Here is a 13987-nt window from a genome sequence, read left to right as displayed (position 1 = left end):
CGTCACCGCTTGCTGATCTCCGGAAGAGAGAGCCAGGCAGACATAAAAACATATGCATATACATAAAGAACTGGCATAAACGAAGATTTCAGGTATTTCCCTTGCAATCTGCATCCAGAATATTACAATACAGCAACAGTTTAACATTACAAGGTAGAGTCATTTAATGTTGTGAATTCTGTGTCCTTCACAAGTTACTACGAGAAGTGTATAATTCTGTTTATAAAACCATCCAAAAATGGTTTGCTGATCTACCAGGATGGTCTGTTTGCTGGGCTTTTAGTTGGTTAGTCTGGGAAACCAGCTAGATCAGCAAAGGCTGGTTATCATTGAACATAAAGCATATACATTTTAAACAAGCAAGACATGATCCAGGACAAAACAACTGAAATAACCACAACTGTCTGTGTTCAGTAACAAAAATGTATTTTGAAGAATTTCACCATTTGACAAGTACCAAAGACTCCCTATATGCATAAGTACCTGTGGAGTGTTTTACAAACAAAATGCCAAAATTAACATTAACAGTGTAAAGAAGCACAAAATATGCATGTCAAAAATACATTCTGGTACCAAATGAAAAGAAAAATCACATTCTTAAAGCAAACTTTGAATTATTAATGCAAAGTTGCATGAAACATCCCTGGTTATATGTGCATATATTTCTTTAACAAGCAACTTAAAGCCATGCAAACATTTGATTAACAAAATCAAATAAATATAACTATATAGGGCCATCAAATCTAAGCATTACTATAAGCACTTATTTTAAGAACTTAAGACAAACAAGATAAGTGAGCCTTTTCAGAGGAAAGTTTGCTTGTTGAGGACTACTGGATAATTGCAGTGCTTATATACATATTTTGTACAGAAGGACAGAAGAGCTCCTTCAAAAGCAAAAATTCTGTAGTTCAGCCCATCTACCAGAAAATGTTTAAAATTATATTTTAAAGTACCTGTTGAGGTTCGTTGTATTCTTTTCTCTCTTTTTTTTTTACTTATCCAAGTAGGTTGTGTAGTAATACTGATAAAGCCCACCAGATGGCACTTTGAGTCAACTAACACACCAACACCAGGGTAAACCATCTAAAACCGCCTCAAAACTTAATCCACTCAATTGGAATTTTCAACACTTTTAAACACCAAGTCCACTGGATCCATTGTGATAGGACTGACAAAATATGTAAAAACTAAAAAGGCCACTTTTTTTTTTTTTTTTTAAAGGCAGTAATATAGAGAAGGCTACTTGAGATTTAAACTGACATTTTTATGGCTGAATCATTTAATTGCAAGAGTTTTATTTCATATTGATCACTGTAAAGTCAGAATGAACCAAATGAACCAGTCAAACCAAACTAGAGTTGAACAGCAAGAATAACACTGATAGCATTGTACCGGTGGCAAACATGTAAACCCTGAATATAAAATGAAGAGACGTGGGTATTTACAGACAGATATGGGAGAAGGGGCAGAAAGAGAGAGAGCAGATGGATGAATGGGCTTTGAGGTACAGACTATGAGGGCGTCTTGTAAACATGAGTGTACATTTATGACAATGACTTGATTTTTCTAGACAGGAGGGAAACAGGTGCATGTTTCAACCTGTGTAAGCACTGTTAAACATGTAAGATACACATGCTCAGTTTCGTTAGAACTAAGCCTGTTCACATATGAATTATTGTAAGCACCAGCATTTTGACTGCCACTCTGGAAGCTAACATATATATTGCTGTTTTCAGAAATGCTGCATAGCATATTTAAAAACAAAAACCCTGTATTATATTAGTTTTGCAAGAGTTGCTGCCTAAACTGCTTCACCCTTAAGCTGCCTTTGTGAGCATGTGCAGAAACTGACTGTGGGAGTGTGAGAATTACAGGAAGAAAAAAAAAAAGGAAACAAAAGGGTGTGAAAAAAAGGTTGAGTGGACCTGACAGACAGGTTTATCTCTGAATCAGCATTGTGGGAAAATACTTTATATCTCTCCAAAAAATTCAATTAAATATTGAATCTCTCATTCAAAATGTACTGTGCTTCAAGTCTGTTTAAATAATCAAGCATTCCTTGTTCAACTTCTGAAACTAGGTTAGCTTTATCTGTTTTGGTTACATTTGCAGCACAACTGAAACCTCCTGGGCTGTCAAATTAGTCACTTCGATCTCTATAACACCAAGGCCACTTCACATTTACAAACAAACTGAATAATTAGACCAGTTTACAAGAGCACCCTTAAATAGAGAAAATCACTTTTACCTCATTGATATCAATATGGTTAAGGGGACAACATAAAGCTATTAAAATGTGCCTGAGGTTGCAAACATCTTCAAACATCCATCAATAAGTTATTAAAACGTTTTAAGTGTGCTTGGCACAAAAAAAAAAAAAAAAAAAAAAAATGAAATGGAGAAACACCCGTCTAAAGTGTCAAAACCTACACAGGCAAGCAGATACACTCCAACACATACTGTCTATCTGTCTGATCACCATTTATCACAGTTGAGCCGATTCAAGCAGTGACACGCTTTTGATACCTCCTCAAACGCAAGTGATTATGAAATATATATATTAAAAAAATAACAAAAATAATAAGGCATTCCACTGTGAAAAGTAACACAAATCCCACACAAATAACATCAAGATATCTCAGCTAATCGCTGCAAAAGCCCAGAGAACCCTGCTGCATGCTGGGATAGATCAGCTACTCTGTCCACCATTTCTTGCGTAGCAGGGACTGAAGGATAATTCTGGGCTGCACCCTTGGTTGCCACGACAACAGCCTTTAGAGCTTGGCAGAGGCGTCCACTGGAGGTGGTGACCTGAGGAGACAAACAGCGGTTGTGTGTAAATGTGTTTAAATAATGTCACCTGTTTATAATAAGCGCATTGCTGGAAACTGACCCGTCAACATGTTTACCCACAGCTTGTTCATTTCCCGGACTGTTCTCGTTGAGTTATCAAACATGACTCACAATTTGCTTTGCTGGGGCATGAATTATAAAGTACATTCCCTTGTAATCAAGAATTTGTACAATAATACATAAACAAAACCTCTCATAACACTTCTAACCAGAGTATCCATGTCCTAACCTTTGCTCTGAGGTCTGAAGAGCTGAGAAGCCGTGCAAGTGTATCTCCAATAAAGACAAGTTTGTGTGCAGTCACAATGAGACTTTTCCCCCTGGAAACGAAGACTCGGGGTGGTTGGTTCCCTTGGACGCTTGTGAACAGGGAGTCTATGGCATCGGCCAAGCAAGAAAGATGAGAGAGACTTTGGGAGGAATAGAAGGAGAGCAGCTCTGAATCCTCCAGAGAGAGAGAGACTGGGGGTGAAGGAGTCAACTGGTGAGGAACAGAGAATAAGATTATTCATATAAACGCACAATATACTGTATATAAAGATAAAGAACAGACACTAGCACCCTATAAAATATATAAAAATGCATATTTAGAGCAGTCCTCTTAGACTCTATAAAGTTTCATTAGGCTAAGTTGAAAATCATTCAGAGTAGCTTATCTTTGACTTAATGAAAGGGTTCTGTTTGAAATTTGGGGTTTAAGATTTTTTTTTAGAAGTTTTTGAAAGAACTTTCATATGCTCACCAAGGCAGCACTTATTTGATACAAAAAAAACACTAAAAACAGTACTTTTGTGCAACATTAATACAATTTAAAATAACCGTTTTCTATTAGAATATATTTTAAAATCTAATTTATTCCTATGTTGGCAAAGCTGAATTTTCAACAGTCATTACTCCAGTCTTCAGTGTCACATGACATGATCCTTCAGCATCTGAACGATATTGCATGTATGAGATATTTATTAGAGATTTGGTTTACTCCAAATCAGTCAGCAATGGCGTCAGTAGGCAGTGACCATGTTTTGTGACTTTGGCATTCAACATGCATATTTTCTTCCCATAATTGTTGCCATGTTGCATTTCAGAGTTTGAGTGGGCCGTTATTTGCAGTTTAAACCCATATTCTGTTTCTAGGTATAAATTTGGGTATTATTATAGTGTTGCAATTTTGCTACAGCTAAACACTAGCTAAATGCAATGCAACAGACAAAGATGTCACTCTGAAACGTATACATCCACCAACAATTAAATAATAATCGTAATGCAAAAAATACCTTCTGTATGATTGACCCTTTAGTGTGTGTTTGTGTGTTTTGGGGGCATATCAGAAAGTCACTTTCAGGACTTACTTTATTACCAGTTGTGGTGATAAGCTGTGAAGAATTGTGCTCTGTATGGGTGTCTGGTGGAGGCTCTAGCTTCCCCTAATTCAGAACAACAAAAAAATGTAAATGTCCATGAAAAGAGAACTACAGACCACAGAAATGTTTCAACAGAGGCGACAATAGCCATCAAAACATGAACAGAGAGTGAAAAGAGAAGTAAGTGTCTGACTGTCTAAATGAACAAGACAGAAAGAAAAACTGTGAAAAAATCTAAATATTAAGCCTGATGAACACTTGTAATAACATCAGTGTTTGGACATTTAATCCTTTTTGTTTGTTTCCGGCATTATATCCATACATACTCCACAATTTCTCTATAAAACAGGTGTCTAACCTGCAGTTTGACGTATCCCACACTTTCACCTACAGGATATGAAGGCAGTGGAGCAGGAGTTAGGCCGATTCCTGCATACTCATTCCCTTGTTCCTCATCCTCCATCCTTCTCACAGTAGGGGCTAAAGAAACTGGTGCTGGGGGCAATGGGAAAGCTGTGGGTGGTGGGGGCGGCAGTGGTCGTTCCTGAATCCAGCTGCCCTTCCGTGACCCCATGTCCCCTGTAATCGGTTTGACCTCTGCCACCGGCAAAGCAGGTAGAGGTCTCCGGGACAGAGACTCCTGGGAAGGTAGACGTGGTCGTGCTTGACTCTGTAAAAGGGAAGCGGAGTCTTCAAGAGCGCAGCGGACCATCGTGAGCAGACCATCAGCTGGAGGGGCAGTACCGCATACAGAGAGGGCAGGAAGCAGGTCGGAGAGACGGGACCAAGCCTGCTGGAGAACTGGTGGAACATCACCAACATGGCCAGCCTTCCAGATGGAAAGGATCTCAGCCAATGCCGCGGCGAGGTCTCGGGAGGGGGTGGTGGTGAGAGAGGTGGAGGTCAGAGCAGATTGAACAAGAGCAGAGAGAGACGCCTTCCACTGGATGTCCCCAGAGCCGGTGCTTGATACAGACAAACGGCGTGTTGGGATTTCCAGAGTGAGGGCAGGCATGTCATAGATGCCTCCGTCAGGTTCTGACACATCCTCAGAGATTAAGTCTTGCTTTCTTGGACTGGAATTTGAATAGCCATGTCCATTTCCAGTGGTTTCTGCAGTTAATCCAGACATCTCGCTTGCCTCCATGGGTAAACCAGGAAGACTGGGAACACTGTACACATCTTCATCCTCTGCATCTCCAGCCACAGCAGCTGATCCCGGAATATTGTAGGTTTGCTGCTGATGGTCAGAAGATGAATTCAGGGCCAGAGTGGGAACATCATAAATCTGAAAGATATGAGAGACAAAAACATAGTTACTCAGTGTTTTTTTTTTTTTTTTTTTTTTTTAAAGTTAAAACCAAACTCTATTCACTTACACACTATAGTAATTATAAATGTCATTGTGCAAATTGTGCCATTATGCAGGAAACATGCTGTTTATTTAACTGTTGTGGAAACAAAGTCTTGGCTACTGTTCAACTTAAGGCTGGAATACACTACACAGATTTTTGAATTTTAAAACACTAGGCATTATACACTTGCCGACTTTGTAAATGATTACAGAGAATAACTGGGCATCATACACTAAACGACTGAGGATCACCCACTAACAGATTCATTCCAAATCATTCCAAACTCAACATACTCTCACAGAAGCATGTGCCTCATTGCTAGGAGATGCATGACAAATAAAAACAATATGTGTTCCAAAATCAGCTTAAAATATCAAACATGTCCAATATCCTCCAACTGGAAGGAATTATAATCTGAAGTTTAAAAAAAATCAGTCTGTGTCCTTTATGATTTTCTGTGAAATCTGTAAACTGACTGCCCAAAATCTGTAGACTGGCTCTGACTTTCAGCAGCTAATGTCAACTCCTCCAGACTGCAATTAGCACCAAAAACTGGGCAAAATTTGTGTAGTGTATTCTAGCCTTTAGTAATGTTCCCTTATAGTACACAGTTTAATGACTTTAGAATGTTTCTTGTGTGTCTCAACCATCAATATGTAACTAGAGCATTGGTAAGATTAATTTGCCATGTGACATGTTCCACTTTGACACTGAATAACAATAACATCTATGGATTAAGAACAAAAATCCCTTAACAAAAGGCATAATTATATGGTTGCTATGTTTATTTACAGTTGATCTCTGTGTAAAGCACAAAAATACACAGCTAAGCATTCAGTAGGGATTAATAGGAAAAATAAGAGAGGAAAGAGGAGAGAAAGATTGTGGGTGGAGGGCTGAAGAGAGCCACATGGGTCTGGCTGATCTACCCAGGCCAACAGGCGGCTGTGACTTGTGTGAACAAGAGAAAAGTGTTAGATGGGATTAGCTCATAGCAGAAAAAAGGTGTGGTTTAAAAACAAAGAAATAGGAGAGGAGTGAGAAATGAGAAACAAGAAAAAAATAGTGAGAGAGAAAAACAAGAGGAGGAATTGTGTGTAAATGTAATGAAAAATGAAGATCCACACACATCAAAATATAAACCAATCTATCATCATTTACTCACCCTTTCACTAAAAATAGTACCCTTTACTGAAGCTCAAATCTTATTTGCATTCATGTACAGTACCGTTCAAAATTTTGGGGTCAGCAAGATTTAAAAAAAAAAAAAAAAAAAATGAATCACTTTAATTAAATTAAATTGATTGAAAATGACAGTAAATACATTTATAATGTTACTATTTCATAATAGAAGATTTCTATTTCAAATAAATGCTGTTCTTCTGAACTTTCTACTCATCAAAGAATTCTGAAAAAAAAAATTGTATGATGGATTTTTCAAAATTATTAAGCTGCACAACCGATTTCAACTGTGATGATGATAAGAAATGTTTTTTGAGTATCAAATCAGCATATTTCTGAAGGATCATGTGACAGAAATGGCTACTGAAAAGTGAAAATTCAGCCTTGCCATCACAGGAATAAATTACATTTTAAAATATATTAAAATCGAAAACAGTTATTTTAAAATGTAATAATATTTTACAATATTACTGTTTTGACTGAATTTTGTTTTGATCAAATAAATGCAGCCTTGGTGAACATAATAGACATATTTCAAAAACATTTAAAACATTTTACCAACGGCAAACAGCAGTGCATATTAAAATTTGCTATGTGAAGACATGTTGCATTAGCTTTTGATGCAAATCACACTAATGACCATTGGAAGTTGTTTGGCTAAAGACTGATTGCAATGTACTAATCTGAATATGCCACAGTTTAAAAGAGAAATGAGAGCTATGGAAGAAGGCAAGATTTTCAGTGAATAAATGTTTAAATTCCAGTCTGTTCCTCACACAAAGCTATCATATGGCTTCAAAAGACATTGTATGGATTACTTTTATGTTGCTTTTTGACTCTTTTTGGAACCATTAATTTTCACTGTATGGACAAAAGCAGAATCAACTCCCTAGCATTTCCTTTTGTGTTTGATTTCTTACCTCAGAGGCCTGGTCAGTGTGTAGGGGTAGAGCACGAGGGGTGTTATAGATCCCATCATCCTCCTCAGAAGGCACAGCAGAAACTGGATGTTGCCACCTATTAGTAGGTGGTGTATCATATACCTGAAGAACACAAGGATAAGTATTAAAAATCTCATTGGTGACCTCTACCATTTCTGCAGAACTACAATCGCTTTCCTATTTCCAAACAAGTTCTCATTTATCTCACCTCCTCATGAAGTTTCTCATCCTGAGAACTTGCACTCTCCCTCTTGGTCACCATTTCACTGTTCTTCTTCATCTCTTCTGCTTGAGTGTATCCATTTTTACTTCCCTGTCGCTCTTCCTCCAACATGTTTGTCTGTGGGGGTGCAGGGTTTGCCTGAAGAACAGGTTTACTGGGTGGAACTGAGTTAGACTGTAGTAAATCCTTCCTGGTTACACTTCTAACAGGAGGTGCTGGCGGAGGGGGTTTGCGGCCAAGGCTTGGGGACCCTGGTACTCCAGACTTTCCCATCCTTGCGAGTAGAGGGGATTCTCTGAGGACACCCTGGGCCAGTTTTCCTCGACCAGCAGGAGGAGTTGAAGTAGTACTCTTCTGCGATCCTCGGGCAGTAGGAGGTGTCTGCTTAAGATTCTGGCCTGGTGTTGAGGCACTGGACACTCCTACAGTTCCAGCGGGGTGTTTGCGCTCAGATTGAGGGGTCCTTGATATGGCTCCCCCAGGTGGGGTTGGGGTTTGGTACATCCCTGGAGCATCCTGGTCAGTCTTACTCTGAGAAGGACTAATGGAAGAAGACGAGCTGCTTTTGGGTGCAATCCCATCCGTAAGTCTTGAAGTCATTCCCGGTACACACTGCCCTGCCACTGGGGCACCACTTGTAGGAGTCTGATATAAATTCTCACTTGTCAACGCAGTGACAGCTGGTCTAGGCACCAAGTAGCATCCATCAGAATGCCCGGCCCCTCCATCTCGTGGACTTAAATATCTTGCCTCCCCTGCTGTCTCTACTGCAGACCTGGGAACAGCAGTTGGAGTCAGGTACACTGAGTCTGATGCCAGTGCACCCTGTGATCTGTGTTGTGCCGCCAGTGGTGCAGGCAAGGTGGGTGTCTGGTAGAGGGTCCCTGACTCACCACCCCTTCCTCTAAGTGAGGGCGAGCGGGGTCGTCCCGCCACACCCACATCCCCCCAGTCCGGACGAGGCCTGGTTCCAGAACTAGAATGTGATCGTGGTCTTCCTGCATCAGGGTGATGTAGCTCTCCAGACCTGACTGGGGCAGGAGAAGCCCCAGGGCTCTGGTACACCCCTTCTGCTAAGCTGGGTGGTGAGAGATACACCCCATCTGAATCTTCAGAGCTCAATCCATTTACCCTGGTCTGCTGGTTAGACGATAAATGGACAGAGTCCACACTAGTAGCCCGTCCTGTGCTTGAAGCAGGAGCAGGAGCAGTTTGGAGGAGGCGTAATCGGTTGGCGGGGGCAATGCCTTGGCGGCCATGTAGAGAGCAAAGCCACCACCCTGGTCCACCGTCCTGCTCCTGGTCCAGAACCATCAAGATATCACCTTTGCGGAACGCCAACTCCTCTGGACTTTCAGCAGCATTGTCAAAAAGTGCCTTTGCAAGCACCGTCTACAAGACAATAAAAAACATGACAATATTAGCAGGAGAAGGAACCAAAGAAAAGGCTTTAAATAAAACATATCAAGACATAAATTATCTCTGCACTGGCTTGTTTCCTAGCCTGGCTTTCTAATAAACCTGGCATTGTACTCTATGAACAAATTGCTTATGCTCCTCTATTATAAGTCACTTTGGATAAAAGTGTCTGCTAAATACGTAAATGCAAATAAAGCAAAATCAGCAAAACAAAATACCATTCTGCATAAATAAAAAAAGAGAGAAAGGGTTAGTTCACCCAAAAATGGTAACTCTGTCATTAATTATTCACCCTCACGTCATTCCAAACCTGTATGACTTTCGTTCATCTTCGGAATGCAAATGAAGATCTTTTTGATGAAATCTGAGAGGTTTCTGTCCCTCCATAGACAGCTATGCAATTGGAACTTTGACGCTTCAAAAAGTTCATAAAGAGATTGGAAAACTAATTCATATGAATTGAGTGGTAGTCTAAATTTTCTGAAGAGACTCGATTGCTTTTTATGATGAACAGATTTAATTTAGGCTTTTACTCACATATAAACATTGACCAGCGAACATAAGCAGAAGCTCAACCAAACCGGAATGACTAGGGAACTAAACCACTCAATTCATATGGATTAGTTTTCTGATCTCTTTATGAACTTTTTGAAGGGTCAAAGTTTCAATTGCATAGGCTGTCAATGGAGAGACAGAAAGCTCTCAGATTTCACCAGAAAGATCTTCATTTGCATTCTGAAGATGAAAGAAAGTTTTACGAGTTTGGAACGACATGAGGATGAGTATTTAATGACAGAATTTTCATTTTTGGCTGAACTAACCCTTTAACCCTTGGTCCTTTGATGGGAATGGGGAAGGACAGCAATAGTGCAGTAGAAATGCTAGATTTCAACAAGACTGCAAGCAACAATGTAATTCAATTGTACTCAGCTAAAATGAATTTTTTTTTAGCTTTCAGCTGACTCTACTTTGGTAGCATTTGAGCCCCATTGTGTTAGTAAGGGAAGTCAAAAAAAGAAAAAAAAGAAAAGAGGAAACAACAGAGGATGTAACCTGGCCACTTCAACCAGGTTCATCAACCTGTGTAACCAGGAATCCAGTGGGCATAAATCAATTGGTTTTCCCGTTTACTTGAACAGAACTAGCATATCACTATGACAACAAAAGGGTGATGAAGGCCATGTGTGAACACTAAAAATCCCTAATGAGTCTCATAGTTGACTCAAACATTTAAAGAAGACACAAATACACAAATATAGCTTAGATTAAGTAGTACATAGCAATGAAATTGCTGACCTAAATTCTTTGCATACATAATGCCTACAGAAAAACTGCTCTTTTAAATGCCTCTGAATAAGGGCACACGAGCTGTACAGTTCGAGTGACGTTATGAATGTAATGGGTTGGCCTTAAGGTCTTTTGTATTCAGAACACCACGCTACTGCCTTCATGGGTAAATCAATATTGATAGAGAGAATGCATAAGTAAGGGCAGAGGTCTGTGATTATGGGAGAGAGAAAATTAGTGATTAAGAGAAAGAGGCGCTGAGTTGATGATAATGAGGAAGACTCGTGGGGGAGGGGCTCAACATCTGTCCCCCAGTTTTAGGTCCTTTTGTCACCCCCTTCTATACCTCTAAATTTCCCTCTCATTCTCTCTTTCCCCCCAGGGGATGTGGTGCTCTGAGGCAAGCTGAGCTCCAGTTCCCCCTCCTCCATACTAGCAATGGATATGAATATTACAGATGGGACAGCAGAGAGTTTTACAGTGGTGACTTACACACTTACCGAAAGGGACATGATTGAAGCTGGTTCTCCACAGTTTTTGGATGTTAATTCCACATGGGCTCTCCACAGAAGCTGTATCCCATTCACATGTGCACAGTGTGACTCATCTGCATGTTTTGCAGATCTGGTTTTCCATTAACTCGGACTGTGCAGTGGTGGTAAATACGATGGCCTTTATATCCAGAAAGATCAATTTCTCAAAACCATGATCGTTGTGCTTTGCAGTCTGTGACTTTCATCACATCTGACAGTTGCTGCACATATTGAACCTGGAGGATCAAGATAAACACATTTTATTGTTAAATCTTAATAAGATAGTAGTGTGTCAGTAATACAGAATTTACTTTGTTTAACCCTTAAGAAACCTTTCAGCTGTAACGGTTAAACTAGTCAGACCAGTCATGGGGCTCCACTAGTGCAGTTCAGACAGAAAAATATCTTATTTCATGGGAATTTGGCTGTTAACATTAAGTACAGCTGTAATTTGGTATTTAATTTGGCTATATGACGTCATAACTTAGTAATTATGGGTTAATATAGGATGAGAGTCGTTCTCTATTTGTTCATTAAAGTTTATTTTATATATATATATATATATATATATGTTTATTAAAATTACCATACTTTTATTTCTCAATTTAAAGGAATGAAATTAATAAATAAAATCACTTCAGCAGATGTGGCACAACACCCTACGAAAGGCAAGGACACTGGCCTTTTGAGACAGGAGTACATAGGATAAAATGTATATATTATTATTTTTTTTTTTAATAATAAAAAGACGAATTATAATCATGCTTTCCAAGCCTTTCAAGTCTTTTTGATAGGTTAAACTGCACTAGGCTGCATCAGAAAAAAAAAAAAAATCACAGTACTAAGCCACGTTTCGTTTTCCATCAAGACATCTCAAGGTTTCTTTTATGCAGGAGAACCCCAATGAGACAAACAGAGGACTAAAAAACGGAGAAATAAAATAAAGAAAAGAAGCAAAAGCTCCCACTCCCCGGATAAACCAGTGCCAAAGGCATTAGACATATGAATAGCGTTCTTTCAAAATACGGGATGCATTTAATTTCAGTCACAAAGACGCAAACAAGCGGCGAGCAGCCAATGTAAATGTTAACTAAACAAGCAATTCTCGTCTTACCGTTCACATGTCTGGAAATAGCATCTGGGAATACACAAGTAGAGTCAAATCTCGCAAATCATATCTTCTCAAAAGACTGCAGTGCACGGCTGTTGTTTTTCTTTTCTTTCTTTGGGGATACACGTCTCGCTCCGCCAGGCTTCGCCCTACCCTGGCCTTCTTGGTTTTGAATTACAGTTGAGCGCATATGGTCGCTCCCCCCTCATTGTGCCCGACAGCGCACGATTGATACAGTGCATCACGCCATCTAGTGGATCTTATTTTTGTCTACTTATGGAATTTTTAAAATGTCTGAAGGTTGCAGCTGCGCCTCTAATGTAAGCTTATAGGACATAAGAGGAAATTAAAGTTTATGAATGTACTTTTAGTTTTTGTGTTTATAGAAAAATGTATTAAAAGAGTGGTAGTGGCAATTAGATTATCTTGACTGAACATGTTCAGCATAGATATTAACTGAGTTATAGGTTCCACACGGTATCCCATAACCAAGATCCTCATGCAGCTTAGTTAAATTTAAACGTCATACTGAAAACATATGTAACATACAAACATGAGGAATTGTTAATTATTAACAGGAACAAACAAACACAAAGCTTTGTTATAGAACAAAAGATAGGGTCGCTACCAAGGTATTTGATAGTGCTGTCCTCACAAGGTGCAACTGGTTAAGAATGACTGAACTTTTCTGTTCAACTCCAACCCTACACTCATATTTTTACCAAAAGCAGTCTATTGACACACATTTTTAACTGTAAAAGCTCTGCTTGTACAGTCAAACCAAAAATTATTCATTTTTGACATTTTTGATATATATTTTACTAGTGGGTGCAGGACACTATAGTTCATTTATGTAAGTGTGGATAGCAAAATAAAGTAAACTGTGACATATTATACCCAAAAATTATTTCATACAGTGGACTACCAGTAAAACTGATAAAAATTTGGAACCAAAAATTATTCAGACACTTTGATCTGACCGTGTTTTGCTTAAGTGTTATCTGACATAATTAAGATTTATTTTTTTCTGACACAGTTTAACTCTGATATCTTGTCATATTTTATTACCATTTTTTTTAAACTATAGTGAATAAACTGTATTAATTAATGAAATGTTCAAGGTGTCTGAATACATTTTGGTTTGACTGTATAAATCTAATGCAATCTAATTTAAATTTAGAAAGACATTTTGATTAAGTTTACCTTAATTTAAATAAAATGTTTTACTCATTTATTACCTATAAGAGAATGGGTAATCATAACTTTGAATAATACAAGGGACTACTGTTTATCCACAAGCTGGCTCACAGCCATTATATAGTATATATAGTTCACCCAAAATTGAAAATTCTGTCATCATTTACTCACCTTCGAGTTGTTCCTAACCTTGTATGAATTTCTTTCTTCGTCTGAACACAAAAGAAGATATTTTGAATATAGGCAACCAGTTGATGGGCCCCATCTTCCATAGTATGGAAAAAAAATAATATGGAAGTCAAAGGGGTCCATCAACTGTTAGGTTTTCCAACATTCTTCAAAATATCTTTTGTGTTCAGCCGAAGAAAGAAATTTATACAGGTTTGGAACAACTTGAGGATGAGTAAATGGTGACAGAATTTTTAATTAGGCTAATATTCCTTGAAACTAAATCGTATCTTCCTCCAGAGGGCGCTTGTGGGCTCAGAAAGTTGAATCCTTGAATCTTATTTAATAGTCTAG

The 13987-nt window shown here is 38.7% G+C and overlaps 1 protein-coding gene across 1 annotated transcript; it reads right to left on the bottom strand.

Annotated features, from left to right (window-relative positions):
• Window positions 1-405: 405 nt before the first annotated feature.
• Window positions 406-12520, bottom strand: efs (embryonal Fyn-associated substrate). The gene is made up of 8 exons (XM_051901424.1): window positions 12272-12520; window positions 11125-11393; window positions 7904-9310; window positions 7675-7797; window positions 4576-5505; window positions 4206-4280; window positions 3086-3337; window positions 406-2814 (listed from the first exon to the last, which is right to left on the bottom strand). The coding sequence occupies exons 2-8, from the start codon at window positions 11134-11136 to the stop codon at window positions 2632-2634; spliced, it is 2982 nt and encodes a 993-aa protein (XP_051757384.1). The 5' UTR covers window positions 11137-11393; window positions 12272-12520; the 3' UTR covers window positions 406-2631.
• Between the last annotated feature and the right edge of the window lie 1467 nt (window positions 12521-13987).

The sequence above is a fragment of the Ctenopharyngodon idella genome, chromosome 7, assembly GCF_019924925.1.
Source record: "Ctenopharyngodon idella isolate HZGC_01 chromosome 7, HZGC01, whole genome shotgun sequence".
Taxonomy (NCBI): Eukaryota; Metazoa; Chordata; class Actinopteri; order Cypriniformes; family Xenocyprididae; genus Ctenopharyngodon; species Ctenopharyngodon idella.
Note: the sequence above shows the minus strand (reverse complement) of the source record. Positions and strands in the feature narration are given on the sequence as shown.